This window comes from Anastrepha ludens, chromosome 2 (genome assembly GCF_028408465.1).
Source record: "Anastrepha ludens isolate Willacy chromosome 2, idAnaLude1.1, whole genome shotgun sequence".
NCBI lineage: Eukaryota > Metazoa > Arthropoda > Insecta > Diptera > Tephritidae > Anastrepha > Anastrepha ludens.
The window spans coordinates 157,043,571-157,058,990 of record NC_071498.1 but is presented as its reverse complement, the minus strand read 5'-3'; the positions used below and the strand labels follow the sequence as shown (position 1 = coordinate 157,058,990).

At 35.9% G+C, this 15,420-nt stretch overlaps 1 protein-coding gene across 1 annotated transcript in view; it reads right to left on the bottom strand.

The window, feature by feature from the left end:
* Positions 1-347: 347 nt before the first annotated feature.
* The window catches only part of LOC128855670 (uncharacterized), a 33,119-nt gene continuing 18,046 nt past the window's right edge, over positions 348-15,420 (bottom strand). The window contains exons 2-3 of the mRNA XM_054090762.1: positions 869-1,188; positions 348-754 (exon numbers count right to left, since the gene is read on the bottom strand). Of these exons, the coding sequence (XP_053946737.1) occupies positions 351-754; positions 869-995 (531 nt within the window). The 5' untranslated portion in view covers positions 996-1,188 and the 3' untranslated portion in view covers positions 348-350. The remainder of the gene's footprint in view (positions 755-868; positions 1,189-15,420) is intronic.

The window sequence follows — 15,420 nt, the reverse complement described above, 5'->3', positions numbered from 1 at the left end:
TAAGTACTCTTAGTATATGCTTAGAAAAAATCTTTACAAAAATAATATACATAGATATTTTAAAAATGTTATTTGGCCCACTATGAAAGATGTCAGCATACTATAAGTATGTAAATATAGTATGTATGTACATATAAGTATAAAATCATATTCAGCCACATTCCCCTGTGTCTGCACTGTTAAGTTCATATTTCTCAATTAAGATTTCTCACACCACTTATGCGCATTTTCTACACTGTATTAATAGCATTAACCCTGTTTCCGCACTGCTCATTTTAGCTCTTAATTTTTGTTTTGTTCCCTCCCCTCCCCTCCTCTCCCCAAGTTTTCGCTCATTCCCCCTCCCGTTCTCAGTTCGTGTCACTGGTCATATGGTTATCGATAATCAGTTGTATTACACGCAGACAATCACGCTGTCGTGCCCCTGTGTTATCCACCAGCTGTTCAATAAATTGGCTGGACTCCATGCTGGTGCTGGGCGGTATGTCCTGCGTGCACGATATGTATTTGTTGAAAATGTCGGTGTTAATGGAACTTGCCGGATAGCTTTGATCGCGTTGCAACATCTTACTCAGCGACTGCGCGGAGCTCAACAATTTATCTTTGTTCTTTTGATAAGCATTGATTTCTTTCAGATTTGTATAATCAACACTAGAAATTTCAATAGTATGCGGCGGTCCAGCTCCCTTGGCGCCTGCTTTATTCAGACGCATTTGGTATTTGCGTTCCGACACGAAATTTCCTAGCAGATAGCCTGCAAAAAAAGGAAAGGCAAAATTATGTATAAATTTATAATAAGATGCAGGAAGAGGTGATCAATAAAGAAACGCAGACACACACACACACACACACGCATATTCATACTAACCCAATATGAGCGTCAGGAAGGCGATTGTGAGCACAAGACTGACGCAAGTGCGCTTGGTGACGTATTCGCGGAATTCGCGGGAGCTGTTGGCACGCACTGCGGTCTCATAGCTGAGCACTTGATGCATCGTTCGTGGCTGGTGGTGTGATATAATATTAATGTTGTTGTTGCTGTAATCTCTGTGTTGCTACTTCGTTTTTCAGTTGAATGTTTATGGTTGATTTATATTAAATTTGCAGCGAATTTAATTATGGAATCCATTTTGTCGCATGCCTTTTGTGGAACAGTTTCGTTGGAATTTTTTGGGTTGCGTCAGTGAACTGAAAAAAAAGCAATTTTTTTTTTGCATAAAATTAAAAAACAAACTACTGAATATTAAATTTATTTATGTATCTAGTTTTATAAGTAAATGCTACAGGATAGTACAAGGAGGCGCAAAATTAATCACCAATTTTTTTTTGTTTTTTAGCGTTCGAAAGCAAGTAGCAAATCTTTAAATGCGTTTTTCTCAAAACTATGTTTTTTGAACTGGTCATCACTGTAACTTAAAAACCGCTTGGTAGCTTTCAATCAAATTTATCCTGCTTTTGAAAAACATAAAAAACTCGTGTCTGATCGAAAGATTTATTTTCTAAAAATTTAAATTTTTTTTTTAACAATTAATTGTCGGGTTTTTTCTCGAAAATCTAAAAAATATTTACTGAGGCCGCCATATTGTTAATTTTGAAAAGAAAGCTACGATCAAGCACAAAATTATCTGTTAATAAAACTAATTTCTCTTGTCCGAATGATTTGGATGAATCACCAAGTACTTGTGATGATCCCCGCAAGGGACTTCTAGAGAAACGGGCTCCCAACATACAGCAATAACGTTTAACAATTATAAATTTTTGTTGTTGAAAATTTGCTAAAGTCAAGTCGAAATATAATACATACTGTGGGCAAAAAGTAAGGTGAATTTGGTTGTAAAATGAAAAATCTTTATTTATTTTTGTAAATCAATTTCATCCCCCCAAAATAATCCCCTCTCGATGAAATACACTTATACCAACGATTTTTCCAATCCCCGAAACATGCCAAATAGTCCATTTCCGGTATAGCCATCAGCACCTTCTTCGATTCAGCATTTATCTCCTCAACCGACTCGAAACGCGTTCCCCGGAGTGGTCTCTTGAGTTTTGTGAATAGCCAGAAGTCACACGGAGCCAAATCAGGCGAATACGGTGGTTGCGGAAAGATATGCGTGGAATTTTTGGCGAAATGGTCATGAAGAACGAGTGCAGTGTGAGACGGTGCATTATCGTGATGCAAAAACCAAGAGTTGTTGGCCCATAACTCTGGTCTTTTTAGACGAATTGCTTCACGTAAACGACGCATAACGCTCAAATAATATTCCTTATTAACAATTTGGCCAGGTGGAAGGAATTTATAGTGCACCACACCACGAAAATCGAAAAAAACTGTCATCATGACCTTTATTTTTGAACGACTTTGACGTGCTCTTTTCGGTCTGGCCTCGCCTTTAGCACGATATTCGCTTGATTGGTCGGTTGTTTCAGGGCCGTAAGCATAAATCCAAGTCTCATCTCCCGTAATGATGCATTTGAGCTTGTCCTGATAGTCTGAAAGCATTGTTACACACACATCAACGCGACGACTTTTTTCCAAGAAATTGAGAGCTTTCCGTACCAAACGAGATTTGATTTTTCGTAGGCCCAAATGGTTTTTCAAAATGGTTTTCACAGATCCTTCTGATATTCCGATCATATCAGTAAGGTCTTTAACAGTCAACCGACGATTTTTGAGCACTAACTCCTTCACTTTATTGACGTGTTGGTCATCTGTTGACGTCGATGGTCGTCCGGAGCGCTCCAAGTCATCAACACGTTCTCGACCCTCTTTGAAGTCTTTGTACCACTTATAAACATTTTTCTGCGACATGGTCGAATCACCAAATGCCTTCTGCATGCTAAACGTTTCCGCAGCCGAAATTTCACTCCACAAACAAAATTTGATGGCAGTTCTCTGCTCAATCAAATCAGACATTGTAAAAATCGAAAAATGCACCCTTGGCCGTTTGGTAAACACAAGCGTAAATATATTACTGATAATGACATTCACATGAAAGTTGGCCCAGATGTTATTAACAGTGCTGCCAACTCATGAAAAAAAATAACTAGAGCGACATTTTAATCCCGCGAAGTTTGACAAATAAATTCCCCTTACTTTTTGCCCACAGTATTTTTATTTTTGTAAATTAAAGCAATTGACTGCAAAACAAAAATTATTGAAAATCATCATTTTTTCGGACCTCTGACTACCCCTGACCCCATAACTACAAAATAAGACTAGTAAACAATTTGCTTTTTATAAACATTTGTAAACAAGTTCGCGGCAGAGATAAAAAGTGACTCTCAATGCGGATTCCGGCGTAACAGATTCATCATCGATCAATGTTTCACTATCTGCCGAATTTCATAAACTTTTTAGAATAAAATATTAATTTACACTGCCTCTTTGTAGACTTTTATAATTAATTTTCCACTCAACTCTTCTACATTTCCAAATCTTTAGAAAATAGCAAATATAATAACTGTGGGAAAAATAAAATGTTCTACTGCTCCTCAGCACTTCACACCAAAAAAACAATTATAAAAATTACCTAAAAGAGTTAGTGTTACTTAATTTTTTAAAGGTGTTTGATACTATTAATCCCAACATTTTGGTGCAAAAATTGTGTTATTTCTATAAGTTTGAAATATTTTCTCTACTATTAATAAAAAATTATCTTTCGAATCGGCTACTTAAGCCTAAAAGCGATTATATCAGGAGTGCCCCAAACCTTTATTTTAGGTTTAGTTTTATTCTGCATTTTTATTAATAATATCGTTGAGTGTTAAAAAAATTTGTCGATTCATTTCTATGCTGATAACACACACATCTACCAGTCAAGGCTCATGGGTCTAGAACAGTGGTCGCCAAGCCGTTGATCGCGAGCTACGGGTAGCTCGCAAAGGCAATTCTGGTAGCTCGCTGCTCACGTTGCAAAAAATCCAAAAGTCTGAAAATCATACCAGTATTAGCAAATTTCAGAAATTTTCATAATAAATAGATAAACAGCGGCAACACTGCGGTAAGCGATTTCGTGCCGACAAACACGGCGCGAAGTCGCGTCTCCGTTCTAGGATCGGCTGGAACCGATTAGCGTGTTCGAGAATTTTTTGGCTTTATATATACGCAATGCACGTCGACATTGCGCTCAGTTTAATACTGAACGGCATTATCAACGTTCTGCGTGCAGCGGTTGGGTTAGAGGTCGAAACATTATGGCAAGCAGTAGTAAGAAGGCGGAGACATACCATTTCCATTCGGAATGGGAAGAACAATACTTCTTCACAGAAGTTAAAGGCAAAAGTGTTTGTTTGATATGTAATACATCTGTGTCAGTTCCTAAAAAAGGAAATATTGAGAGGCATCATAAAACTGTACATTCGAATTTTGAGAAGGCATTTCAGTTAAATTCTGCCACCAGAAAAGAAAAACTGAAACATTTAAAAATCCAGTTAATTGGACAACAGTCAACATTTTTGAAAACAATCGACAAAAATAAGGCTGCAACTGAAGCATCTTATCGTGTTTCCCAGATAATTGCACAAAAGAAAAAACCTTATGAAGACGGGGAAATCATAAAACAAGCACTTTTGGAAGCTGCAGATTCTTTATTCGCCAACTTTAGAAATAAAGACGAAATAGTGTCTGCTATAAAATCTATGCAACTTTCTGCTAATACAGTGATGAGGCGAGTAGAAGTAATGAGCAATGATATTTTTTTACAGTTAAGAAGTGACTTAGATAACTGTATTTACTTTTCACTGCAACTGGATGAATCAACAGATGTAGTTGACACCTCACAGATGGCCATATTTGTCAGGATGGCTTTTAGTGGTTTTACAATTAAAGAAGATCTTTTGAAGTTTATTCCACTCAAAGGACATACTACTGGGCTAGAGCTGTTTTCTCATTTAAAAAATCTCGTCTCTTCTGAGAAAATTCCAATATCAAAAATGGTAGGCCTGACAACTGACGGTTCGGGGCGCTATGTCATAAGGATGAAAGTTTTCCACAATTTCTTAGTTACCACTGTATTATACATTAGCAAGCATTATGTGGAAATTTTCTAATCTTGAACAACGTTATGAAACTGGTGGTGAAAATTGTGAACAAGATTAGAGCTCAAGCGTTACAAAGAAGGTTATTTATAACCTTGGCTGATGAAATTGACTGTCAATACGGAGAGCTACTTCTTCACTCTGAAGTGCGATGGGTAAGCAGAGGACGAGTGCTCAAACGTTTCAATGATGTCCTGCCTGCTATACTCCAATTTTTCAAAGAACGCGATGAACCGATTCCTGAACTGGAAAATTGACTTGGCTCAGAGATTTTGGTTTTCTTGTGGACATTACAGAGAAATTAAATGAGCTTAACTTGCAGCTGCAAGGCAGGGATACATGATTTCTGATATAAATGCATTTATTACAAAACTTGAATTTTGGGAACAAAACCTAGAAAACCACGATACTAAGCATTTTCCTATTCTTTCCGAAAAGATATCCAAAAATTTATTAGAGCCCTATGGCAGTAAATATCATATGGAAATAGTTTTTAACTTGAAGGAAAACTTCAAAAATCGTTTCAAGGATTTCAGCAAAATTGCTTTATTTGTTGTTTCACCCTTCATGGACATTGATATACAACAGTTTGCAACTTGTGTTATGAACAACTTTGGCGAAGACATTGCTGTGACAGAAATGGAACTGATTGCTTTTCAAAGTGACTTGACTTTAAAATCTTTAGGTTCAAATACAAAATGTATATGGACTTTAGTAAGTAAAGATAAGTATTCAATTTTATGTCCTGTTGCGTTGAAAGTGAAAGCGTTATTCAGTTCAACTTACTTGTGTGAATCTTCTTTTTCCAATATGAAATTTATTAAAAATAAATACCGCAATCGGCTTACAGATATACATTTGGATAACTGTATTCGAATGACTGTATCAAATTATACTGCAAATATTAAAAAAATTATAGATGAGTCAGAATGTCAACCTTCTCATTAAATATGATCTTTTTATCTGTCCAAATTTTATTTATATTGTATAATAATGTACTATTACTGTTTTGTTGTTTTTTTAAGTCGCTTGTGATTTTGTTACGATTGATAGGTGTGAACATGGATGTAGTTATGCATAAGAATAAGCACTAAAGTCATAAGTTTATTATATATAGAACGTATATTAGTAAAATAAATACATGTATTGTATGTCGAGTATAACTGTGAATTATTTAATTTATGTTGGCTTTTGCAAGTAGCTCGCTGTTTATTTCAAAATCTTGAAAGTAGCTCAACACATTGAAAAGGTTGGCGACCACTTGTCTAGAAGATTCAATAGCCAGGCTTAATGAGGACCTCACTCGTATTTCTGCAAGTAAATCTAACAGCTTTAAATTAAATGAGTCAAAGACGAAGGCGATTGCTTTTTCTTCTTCAACATGTGACCTTAACTCTTTGCTGCCGTATTGACGTAAGTACTCGTACTAGCCTTGATGACATAGTAACTAACCTGGGTTTGAGAATAAATGCAAAATTATTTTGCGTTGGCCACGAAAACTTCATTGTTCACAAGACATAGATGTGTTATTCTTAGAAAGCTAATTGGTAGTGCCTACTTATTGCCACAACAAACTAAATTGGAACTGGTTAAATCACTCATTGTACCGCATATATGTATGCATCATATGCTGAATTGGTATAATGGAGGCTTGGTAATACAAGTAATTCGAAATATAAATTGCAAATCGCTTCAAATAATGCAATGCGGTTCGTGTTTGAAAAAAGAAAATATGACCATATATATCTTTATTCAAAACAGATTCTTGGGCATGATGATCATTGAAAATAAAAGAAAAATAGTGCCAGCAGAGTGGCTTGCACCGGAACTTTGCTGGCTGGCAGATATTAGGCCTTTGACAGCAAAATATAACTTATCATTCACAGTTATCTCAAAAAGTTTTAAGACAGACGATAGCTTCGATATCGGCCTCTAATTCCTAACATCGTTTTTATTTCCACTCTTAAATATAGGCGTACGGAAGTACATTTCCAGTCGTCAACAAAGATACCGGAGGGCAACGATTTATTAAATATAGTTGTAAGAGGCTCAGCAAAACACAAGCAGTTCTTCAGCACAATGGCTGAGAGGTCATCCGAGTCAGTTTTCGATGTGGGCTTGAGCTTCATAATACCCCTGATGACATCAGTAACAGAGAGGCACAATGACCCACAATTAAGAGGTGAAAAACTATTAGAGGGCAAACTAGAAGCGAAGTCCAAGTCGGGTTCAAAATTAGAGCAAAAAAAGGCAAATAAATTGGCAGATTCTATTGCAGCATTTGCATATTTATTATTATAAAAAACATTGTTTTGCACAGTCGAGCAAGACTTTTTTGATTTGATGAATTGCTAAAAGGCCTTTGAGTTCAAAATAATATTGTTTTCGAAATTCAGGATGTAATTTCTATATAAGAACTTGTTCAAACAGTTAAATTCCTTTAAATGGCACTAAAATTTAGAGTAAAGCACTGGGTCACGAGACCTTTAATACAGTTTGCAAAATTTGTGTTTTAGATTCTTTAGATGCCTAAGCCGTTTGCTATGCCAAGGTGTCTTACCTATATACTTTCTTATGATAAATAGGAATGTGCTTCAAGAAAAACTCAGAAAACTTAGTCTTAAAGGAATTAAAACAAGAGGTCAAATGATTGTCATGGAAGGCAACACTTAATAGAATTTTGTTAAAAATTGAGATATCGTATGAGTTGTAGTTGAATTTGATGTTAGGCTCATCGGATACCTCAGAAAATTCATAAAATTCCAACTCCATTTTAGAAATGCTATTATAAAAACCATTTATATATGATACATCAATGCTTAAAAAACTATCAATGACATGAATTTCGGCTGAAGGGATTACGAGAGAAACCGTGAAAGCAACCGAGTGTGTAGAGGCGAGCAACTCAGGCGACATAAATTAAAATCACCGAGGACACAAAGATCACTGTCACCAGCGATGCTTTATGCTAATGACACAACATTGTCAGCGACCACCTTGGCTCCTTGGCACCACAAAATCAACACAGATTTCTACAGTCGGCTAGATTTAAAGACAATTAAAAGGGAATCCGACTACAGTACAATGGACTAAATTGTGTCTGAGTGCAGTAACATACTTGCTAGTTGTCCCGACAAAAAAAATTAGCGTGCAAATTGTAGTGGTAAGGTATTCAAAACACTTTGTCACTTGATTCGGTCAAAAGCCTTTTTAAATCAACAAATTATTTGGTTGGGGAATAAGTTCATAGCCTTTCTATATTTTCTTTTATCTAACAACAATTCGTTTGCTGTTTGGCAAAGGGTTAAGTTTCATTCGATAGAACTCTTTCTGTTCTACAAAACTACGTTAATCTTATTTTTGAGCTATTTAATTTCTTAATAGTTTTGAGGCTTTGAAATGGAGGCTGAGAAATGGAATACTCAGGAGGTAAAAATCAACATTGTTGACACCTGCTCTTCTTTGCTTTTCATCGAGGTCACAAAGCTGCCGAAGCAGCCCGAAATATTTTTAATGCCCGAAAAGGATGCCACGGAGCCCTACGTTGCCCAGCTACACCGCGTGAATGAGGCTTTCGACTGAAAAGACCTGAGCGACATGGTCAATGGTACACTCGGTACACAAACGGGGTTTAAATATTTTAGTGTGGCGTATTTTTATACTGATGATGATGATTGCGTGGCCCACCACATGAATTTTAATCCAAATGAGAACAAAAAAATAAAAAGTTGTAAAGCATATAAAATCTGAAAACTAAAAATAGTGCAATAAAATGAAGTAGAACTTTACGAAACTCGCAGAGCTGTAAGAGATACCTAATAGCATTCGACGCCTGTCTGCACTTTTATTACAAATGCAGCTAAAATTAAACGAATGCGCTTTGGTAATACGAAAGAAGTTCCGACCTGCAGCGTGAAAACATACAAAGTAGTAGAACATAATTTGCATTCCACATTTTCTTTCGACTGTCTTCTTGTCATTTTACTACTTTCTGCAGAATATTTTTCATTGTACTTTCTTTGAGCGAAGGGCGCGCACAAAACTATAAAAATGAGCTGAGAGGCATAAAATTGTTGCATAATCTTCAAAACAGTAACCTTGCCAACGACTGGAGAAATTATAAAGACGCAGCGGTCGGACCCTAAGCATTTAACAGCCTTATTCAGCTTCAGAGCTTTAACCACTTCTGCTGTTGAATAGAGAAGTGTGGAAATATGGTATGTACATATATTTCCACACTTCTCTATACATATATTTCCACACTTCTATGGGGACACATACTAGGGTGGTTCACAAAAAGTCGAAGTACTGAATTTTAATACGACACTGATTGAATACGGGCATTTTTTAATAACTTTGTGGGACATGGAAAAGCAGCTTTTTTATATAATTTTTAAAAACAGTTTTTGGTAGCAATAAATATAATTTTAATAAAACAATTTTATTATTACTAAAAATTCATAGTTTAAATTCTTCGTTTGAATATTGATTAATAGGAATTTTTTGTTTACTTTATAGCAAATTGGCAAAAATTAACTGGAAATACTGTTTTCCATACAAAATACGCCCGCGTCTTAATTTACAAAATTTTAATGAATCAAATGCACTTCCGAAAAACAGACTTTTTGGGGTATTTTGGGATTGCTAAGCATCTTATCGACCGAATCTTCTTATTATTAGAAATTTACTGCCTTTAGCGAAAATACGAGTAAATAGTGTGTTTCCTTGGGTTATCAATTCCCATGGGAATTCTCCGGAAAATTTTTACGCGTACACCTTTTTGGATGTTTGGTCGAGCTCCTCCTCCTTTTTTTGGTGTGGCTCTTGACGTTGTTCCACAAATGAAGGGACCTACAGTTTCAAGCCGACTCCGAACGGCAGATATTTTCTATGAAGAGCTTTTTCATGGTAAAAATGCACTCGGAGGTTTGCCATTGCCTGCCGAGGGACGACCGCATTGGAAAAACCTTTTTTTTATTTAGGTTTTTCAACGAGATTCGAACCTACATTCTCTCCGAATTCCGAATGATAGTCACGCACCAACCCATTCGGAATAGATAAATAAATAAACTTGTATTTTGTGGCGGCCACCTAATACAGTAAAAATGCGATAGATTTTATTCAATTGAAAATTGTTTAGTACACTGCGTACTTTATCTACATTTAGGAATTTTTTCTTGATATGAAGTCAAAAAAAGTCCATAATGGATTTTAATTTTAAAAACCTTTTTTTTCTTGAAAAAAAAACACAAAATTTCTCTACTTTTCATTGGGAATAATTTTTTGTGAACACTCAATCAATTTCACAAAATAAAAACAAAATCTTGTTTCTCTTTCTATTTACAAAATAAGTCTAGTTATACGAGGGGTGCCTTTTATATGTCGGGATTAGAGAACAAAAACAAATTTTAATCATCGAAAATCACTTTATTGTTTTTCAAAATATTCTCCATGAAGATCTATACACTTTTGCATGCGTTTGAACCAATTGTCGAATCACTTTTGCCACTCTGAATGAAGTACCTCCAAAACATGCATTCTGAATGCCGCAACCGCTTCTTCAGGTGTCGAAAAACGTTGACTTCTTAGTTTGTTTTTTACGTACGGGAATAAAATGAAGTCATTCGGTGCCAAGTCAGGACTATTCGGCGGATGGCCCATTAATTCGATGTTTTGGGTGCTCAAAAATGCAGTTGTTTGAGCCAATGTGTGAGAGCTCGCATTGTCCTGGTGAAGAGTGACCCGTCTTTGGCGATTGGTTTTCCTAATTTCTTGGAAGACAACTGGAAAACAAATGATTGTGTACCACTCAGAATTTACTGCTCTGCGTTGTTTTAGTGGTACAGTTGCGACATGTCCAGTTTTTCCGAAAAAACAGGCGACCATTTGCTGGGAAATGCTTCGTACGCGAACAACTTTTGTTGGATTTGGCTCATCTTGAAACACCCATACAGTCGACTGCTGTTTATTTTCAGGCTCGTACGCGTAAATCCATGATTCATCATCTGTCACGATGTCATAGACGTGTTTCGAAGCCCCGCGATCGTATTTTTTGAGCATTTCCTTCGACCAATCGACACAAGCCTTTTTTTGAGCGATTGACAAATTCACGATTTAATTCCATTTTTTGACCGAGATGAATCTTTTAAGTTACTGTAAACAACACAAATAGCGCTGGTATTTCAAAACGTTCTGAGTATGTTAAAGCCAAAAAATGGCAAACTTTGCTGTCAGTTGCCAGATTGCAACACCAGGGTTGCCAAATCCCGAAATATAAAAGGCACCCCTCGTACTGTGAACGTCAAAAAGAAGTGTACGCCGCATAATGATAAGTTTTGACTATTTGTTTTCTCACTTGAACTATATTTTTTTTTATAAAAATATGCAATCGTTTATACTACGAAAAACCATATAAAGTAAGTTTCGCACTGTGTATAAAATTTGCGGCAGACTTTCATCATCCGGCAATCATTACTCAGAATTTTTAAAAAAATTTTGGGTATGTAATTTTATAGACCATTGAATTTTGGTAGAACGAAGTGCAAGTTTACAGTGGTTAAAAATCGCAAGTGGTTAAAAAACGCAAAAAAATCAAAAAAATTCTCAAAAATCAAAGTGATGTTCGACCTGCTTCAAACTGTCTCTGTAGTACACAAAAATTCAATAATCTATAAAATGGCATTCTTTTTTTCAATCATCAAACTTTTTCAAAAATTCTGATTAAAAAGTTCGAAAATTTGCTGAATTTTTATAAATTTTATACAAAGTTGTAAACTTTCCTTTATAGGGGTTTTGCTGTATTAGGAACTATATTTTTATGAAAGAAAATATTAAAATTACAGAACAAATGAATAAATACTCAAAACTTATCAAAATGAGATGTGCACGTCCTTCTGACGTTGACTGTGCAAGCACTTGCAAATTTTCAGTACTTCAACTTTTTATGCGTCACCCTAACGTTCACTTTAGTTGTAGATACATACATTCTAAGCTATGCAGAGTCATTCAGACATTGTAAGAATGATTGAGTGAGCTGTGTGGGTGCAGCAACTGGCTGCTGTTCTACTTCACCCATCATTCAACCTCACTTGCCTGCATTTGAATGCCCGTCTTGCGAATGCTTTTGTTTCCTTTAATAGTTTTACAATTTCCACTCACAAGCAGTACACGTTTTGCCGGGAAGTTGATTGAATAAAATACTTAGTAGCATTGTTGAAGTAGAAAAAGAACGAAAGTGCGTTTAGTTAAGTGAGTTATAAAAAGTTTTACTTACACCCATAGTTACTTATTTGCCCACTTAAGGCAGAGCGAGTATTAAATTAGAGAACTTTCAAAAGTATACTTTATGTGCTACGATTGTCACTTGAATGGCGTCACACTTTTCATGGGTCACTGCCAAGTGAGCCCAATAATACCCAACTAAACACACACGAGTAGGATTAGAGCAGAGGGTGTATTTATATAGGGCATTCCAATAAGGGCTAGTCGAAATGGAATAAAGCAGGCTGCTTGTGAGATGCTATGAAATGTTTTTCGAGGTCATTTATCGATTTCGGTTTATTGTTGTGGATCTGTAACTTCGTACGTGTCAACAGTAAAAAGTATCGCGGAGTAAAATCGAACGATATTAGTGACCAATTCAAGAGAAATGACCATAAACTCAAATTTTTCATAATGAAGTTTTATCACTGCTACTCATATAAAAAAAATTTAAATTTGAAAAAGGCAAGCCAAGAAGCACTGAGAGATTGGTAACTCCTAAAAATCAGGCTAAAAATCCCTTTGTGCTCAAGGCCCTGGAAAGTAAAAGGGTAGATTGCCAAGAAGCACAGGAGAGAAGTAACATAAGGAAAAAGATAAGATAGAGTGCAGAGAGAGACCGAGATAACCGGCCCTCCGCTCATCCGCAGTTGGCCATGCCACCGACAATTTGATTTCCACCTACTCAAATGCTGCTCAATTGTGTGATTTGTCATAGCGATTTGGCGATTTGTCAGCTGAATAATAAAAACCAAATTTGGCCATCGAGCCATCCTTATTGCCAGTCCCTCTATTTTTTTTTTTGTGGAATTGGCGCGAGTTTTTGCTGCCAACTGCTATTGGCAAATAAATAGGATTTCACCTGCCAAGATTTTCGATCAATAATTGAATTTAGGACAGCACAAAACAGATGCCGGAACATGCTTTGGTGAGCGCGGGCCAAGTAATCTGATTTGATTGGTGAGTGCAACATTTTGTGGTTTGATAAAAGCGCTTTCAAGTAAGATTTAGGCTATTTTTTGTTTAACCCTCTGCAACTCACCTGGTATATAACAGACACCAAATACTACAAAACACTATTTTGCTCCGTTCTTTTATAAGCAGATACTCTCGAATTGTTAGTAGCTTCTTATTACGTTCTCATGAGTACGTTAATGTATAAAAGGCAGTTGAAGTGAGCATCCGCGTCGGTGTGAGTGAAAAAGTGTCTACAAGTCAATCACATCAGTGTTGACGTAGGTGTCTGAGAAACAATCACCTCAGTACTTTTGTTATACCTATTTTCGTAGTGTCTCTTGAACAACGTATCAGTGAAATTGTTTTGATTTGATGGAGCAGTTAAATACAAATCAGAGGATACACTCTTCCAAGAGAACATCATCTGGAACTTTTAAAAGCCGTGACGAGCAGAAACAACAGTGGTTGGAGGAAGAAACCGAGCATGAGCTCAGCGATTTTGATGACGAAGGCACTGACCCCAATTTTTAGCCAGAAGCTGAACTTTTAGAAAACGATGAAGTTTCAAATGATGAAGCAGATGAAGAACTTACTGTTTCAAGTCAAGTCAGGTCCATCGCTGAACAACAACGCACTTACAATCAAGAAATGGATGCTGCCCCAAAAAATACAGTTATGATAGCAGATTATAACCATACCAAAGGAGGAGTCGACGAAGTTGCCAAAAAATGTTCGATATATTCAAGCTGCCGTAAAACTCGTCGTTGGCTTATGGCAGTTTTCCGAAGACTAATAGATATGATTGGTATTAATAGCTTTGTTTTGAATCAAATGTGTTCAGACAGTGCTGATAAAATGAGAAGAAAAACTTTTTTACTCAATCTTTCAGGAGAATTCACGTTAGATGAAATGAAATTTCGGGTATATAATGAAAGATTGCCAAGAGAACTAAAAATGACGATAAGCAGGGTACCCGGTAAAGATCTTCCCCCTCCCTCAGCAACCGTTCGATCTAACTCATAGATTGTTAGAAAACTTTGCACTTTTTGTCCGCCAAAAATAAAAAGAGTAACTATCATAGTTTTTGTTGCTGCAATTGCTTAAAGCCAATTTGCCTCCAATGCTCTAAGCCACTTTGTGAGACCTGCCAACAAAATTTGTAACTTTTTATTACACGATTCATATGATCTCTTTTTGCCAGATTGATAAGTTTAAGCTTAATAAAGAATGCAAAAAGTTTTTTTAATGAATGAATGAATGAATGGAATATTGTTTTTTTTTTAAATACATAACTTTTGGAGGACGAATTTTTAAGTAATGTTCAACATCAAATAATTTCTAACTTAACCACTGAATTTAGCTTTTTTCTTAATATATCGTTGAGTTTAAATTTAAACAAAAGTAAATGTAAAACATTTGTTGAAAAAAAAAAATAAATGGAATATTTTTCGTTGTTTTTGTATAGATATAAGTTTTAAGGTTTAATTTGTGAAATGAGAACAAAGCCTGTTCAACATAAACTGCCTATTAGGGCGGGTCGATTTAAAAACGCTCATTGCTCTGTCAAAATCGTATTCTAGGGATCAAAATAAGAAACTTTGCCGAAGGAACCATACCTCTAAAACGAATTCTGATGTCCCCCAATTTGGGTCGAACGAAAAATCCCACTTTGACCCATTTAGAGTGCTCCAATCGAGTCCAAATGTATGACCGACCCCCACTAACTTTGGACGGCCGATCCACCCTTGCCAGTGGCACACCCCCTGGAACTCCCCTGGGAGGTTCATCATACAATCATTTCAAAATATCACCATTTTTGGCATTTACTTGAGAAAAGAAACTAAAAAGTTCGACCCAAATTTGGGGACATCAGAATTCGTTTTAGAGGTATGGTTCCTTCGGCAAAGTTTCTTATTTTGATCCCTAGAATATGATTTTCACAGAGCAATGGGCGATTTTTTTGCCTCCCCGGCCTATTATATACATATAAACAACTGCAAGAACGAAAATAGCGGTAATGAAAAAAAAGATTTTTCAAAAAATGTTTAATCCAAAATCTAGTTAGAAAGTTGTTATTATTGTTTTGAAATATTATTCAATTATTTAACTCGAAATATGTTTAAATCGATTTTATAATGAAAAACCAAACTTTTTATAACATAACAA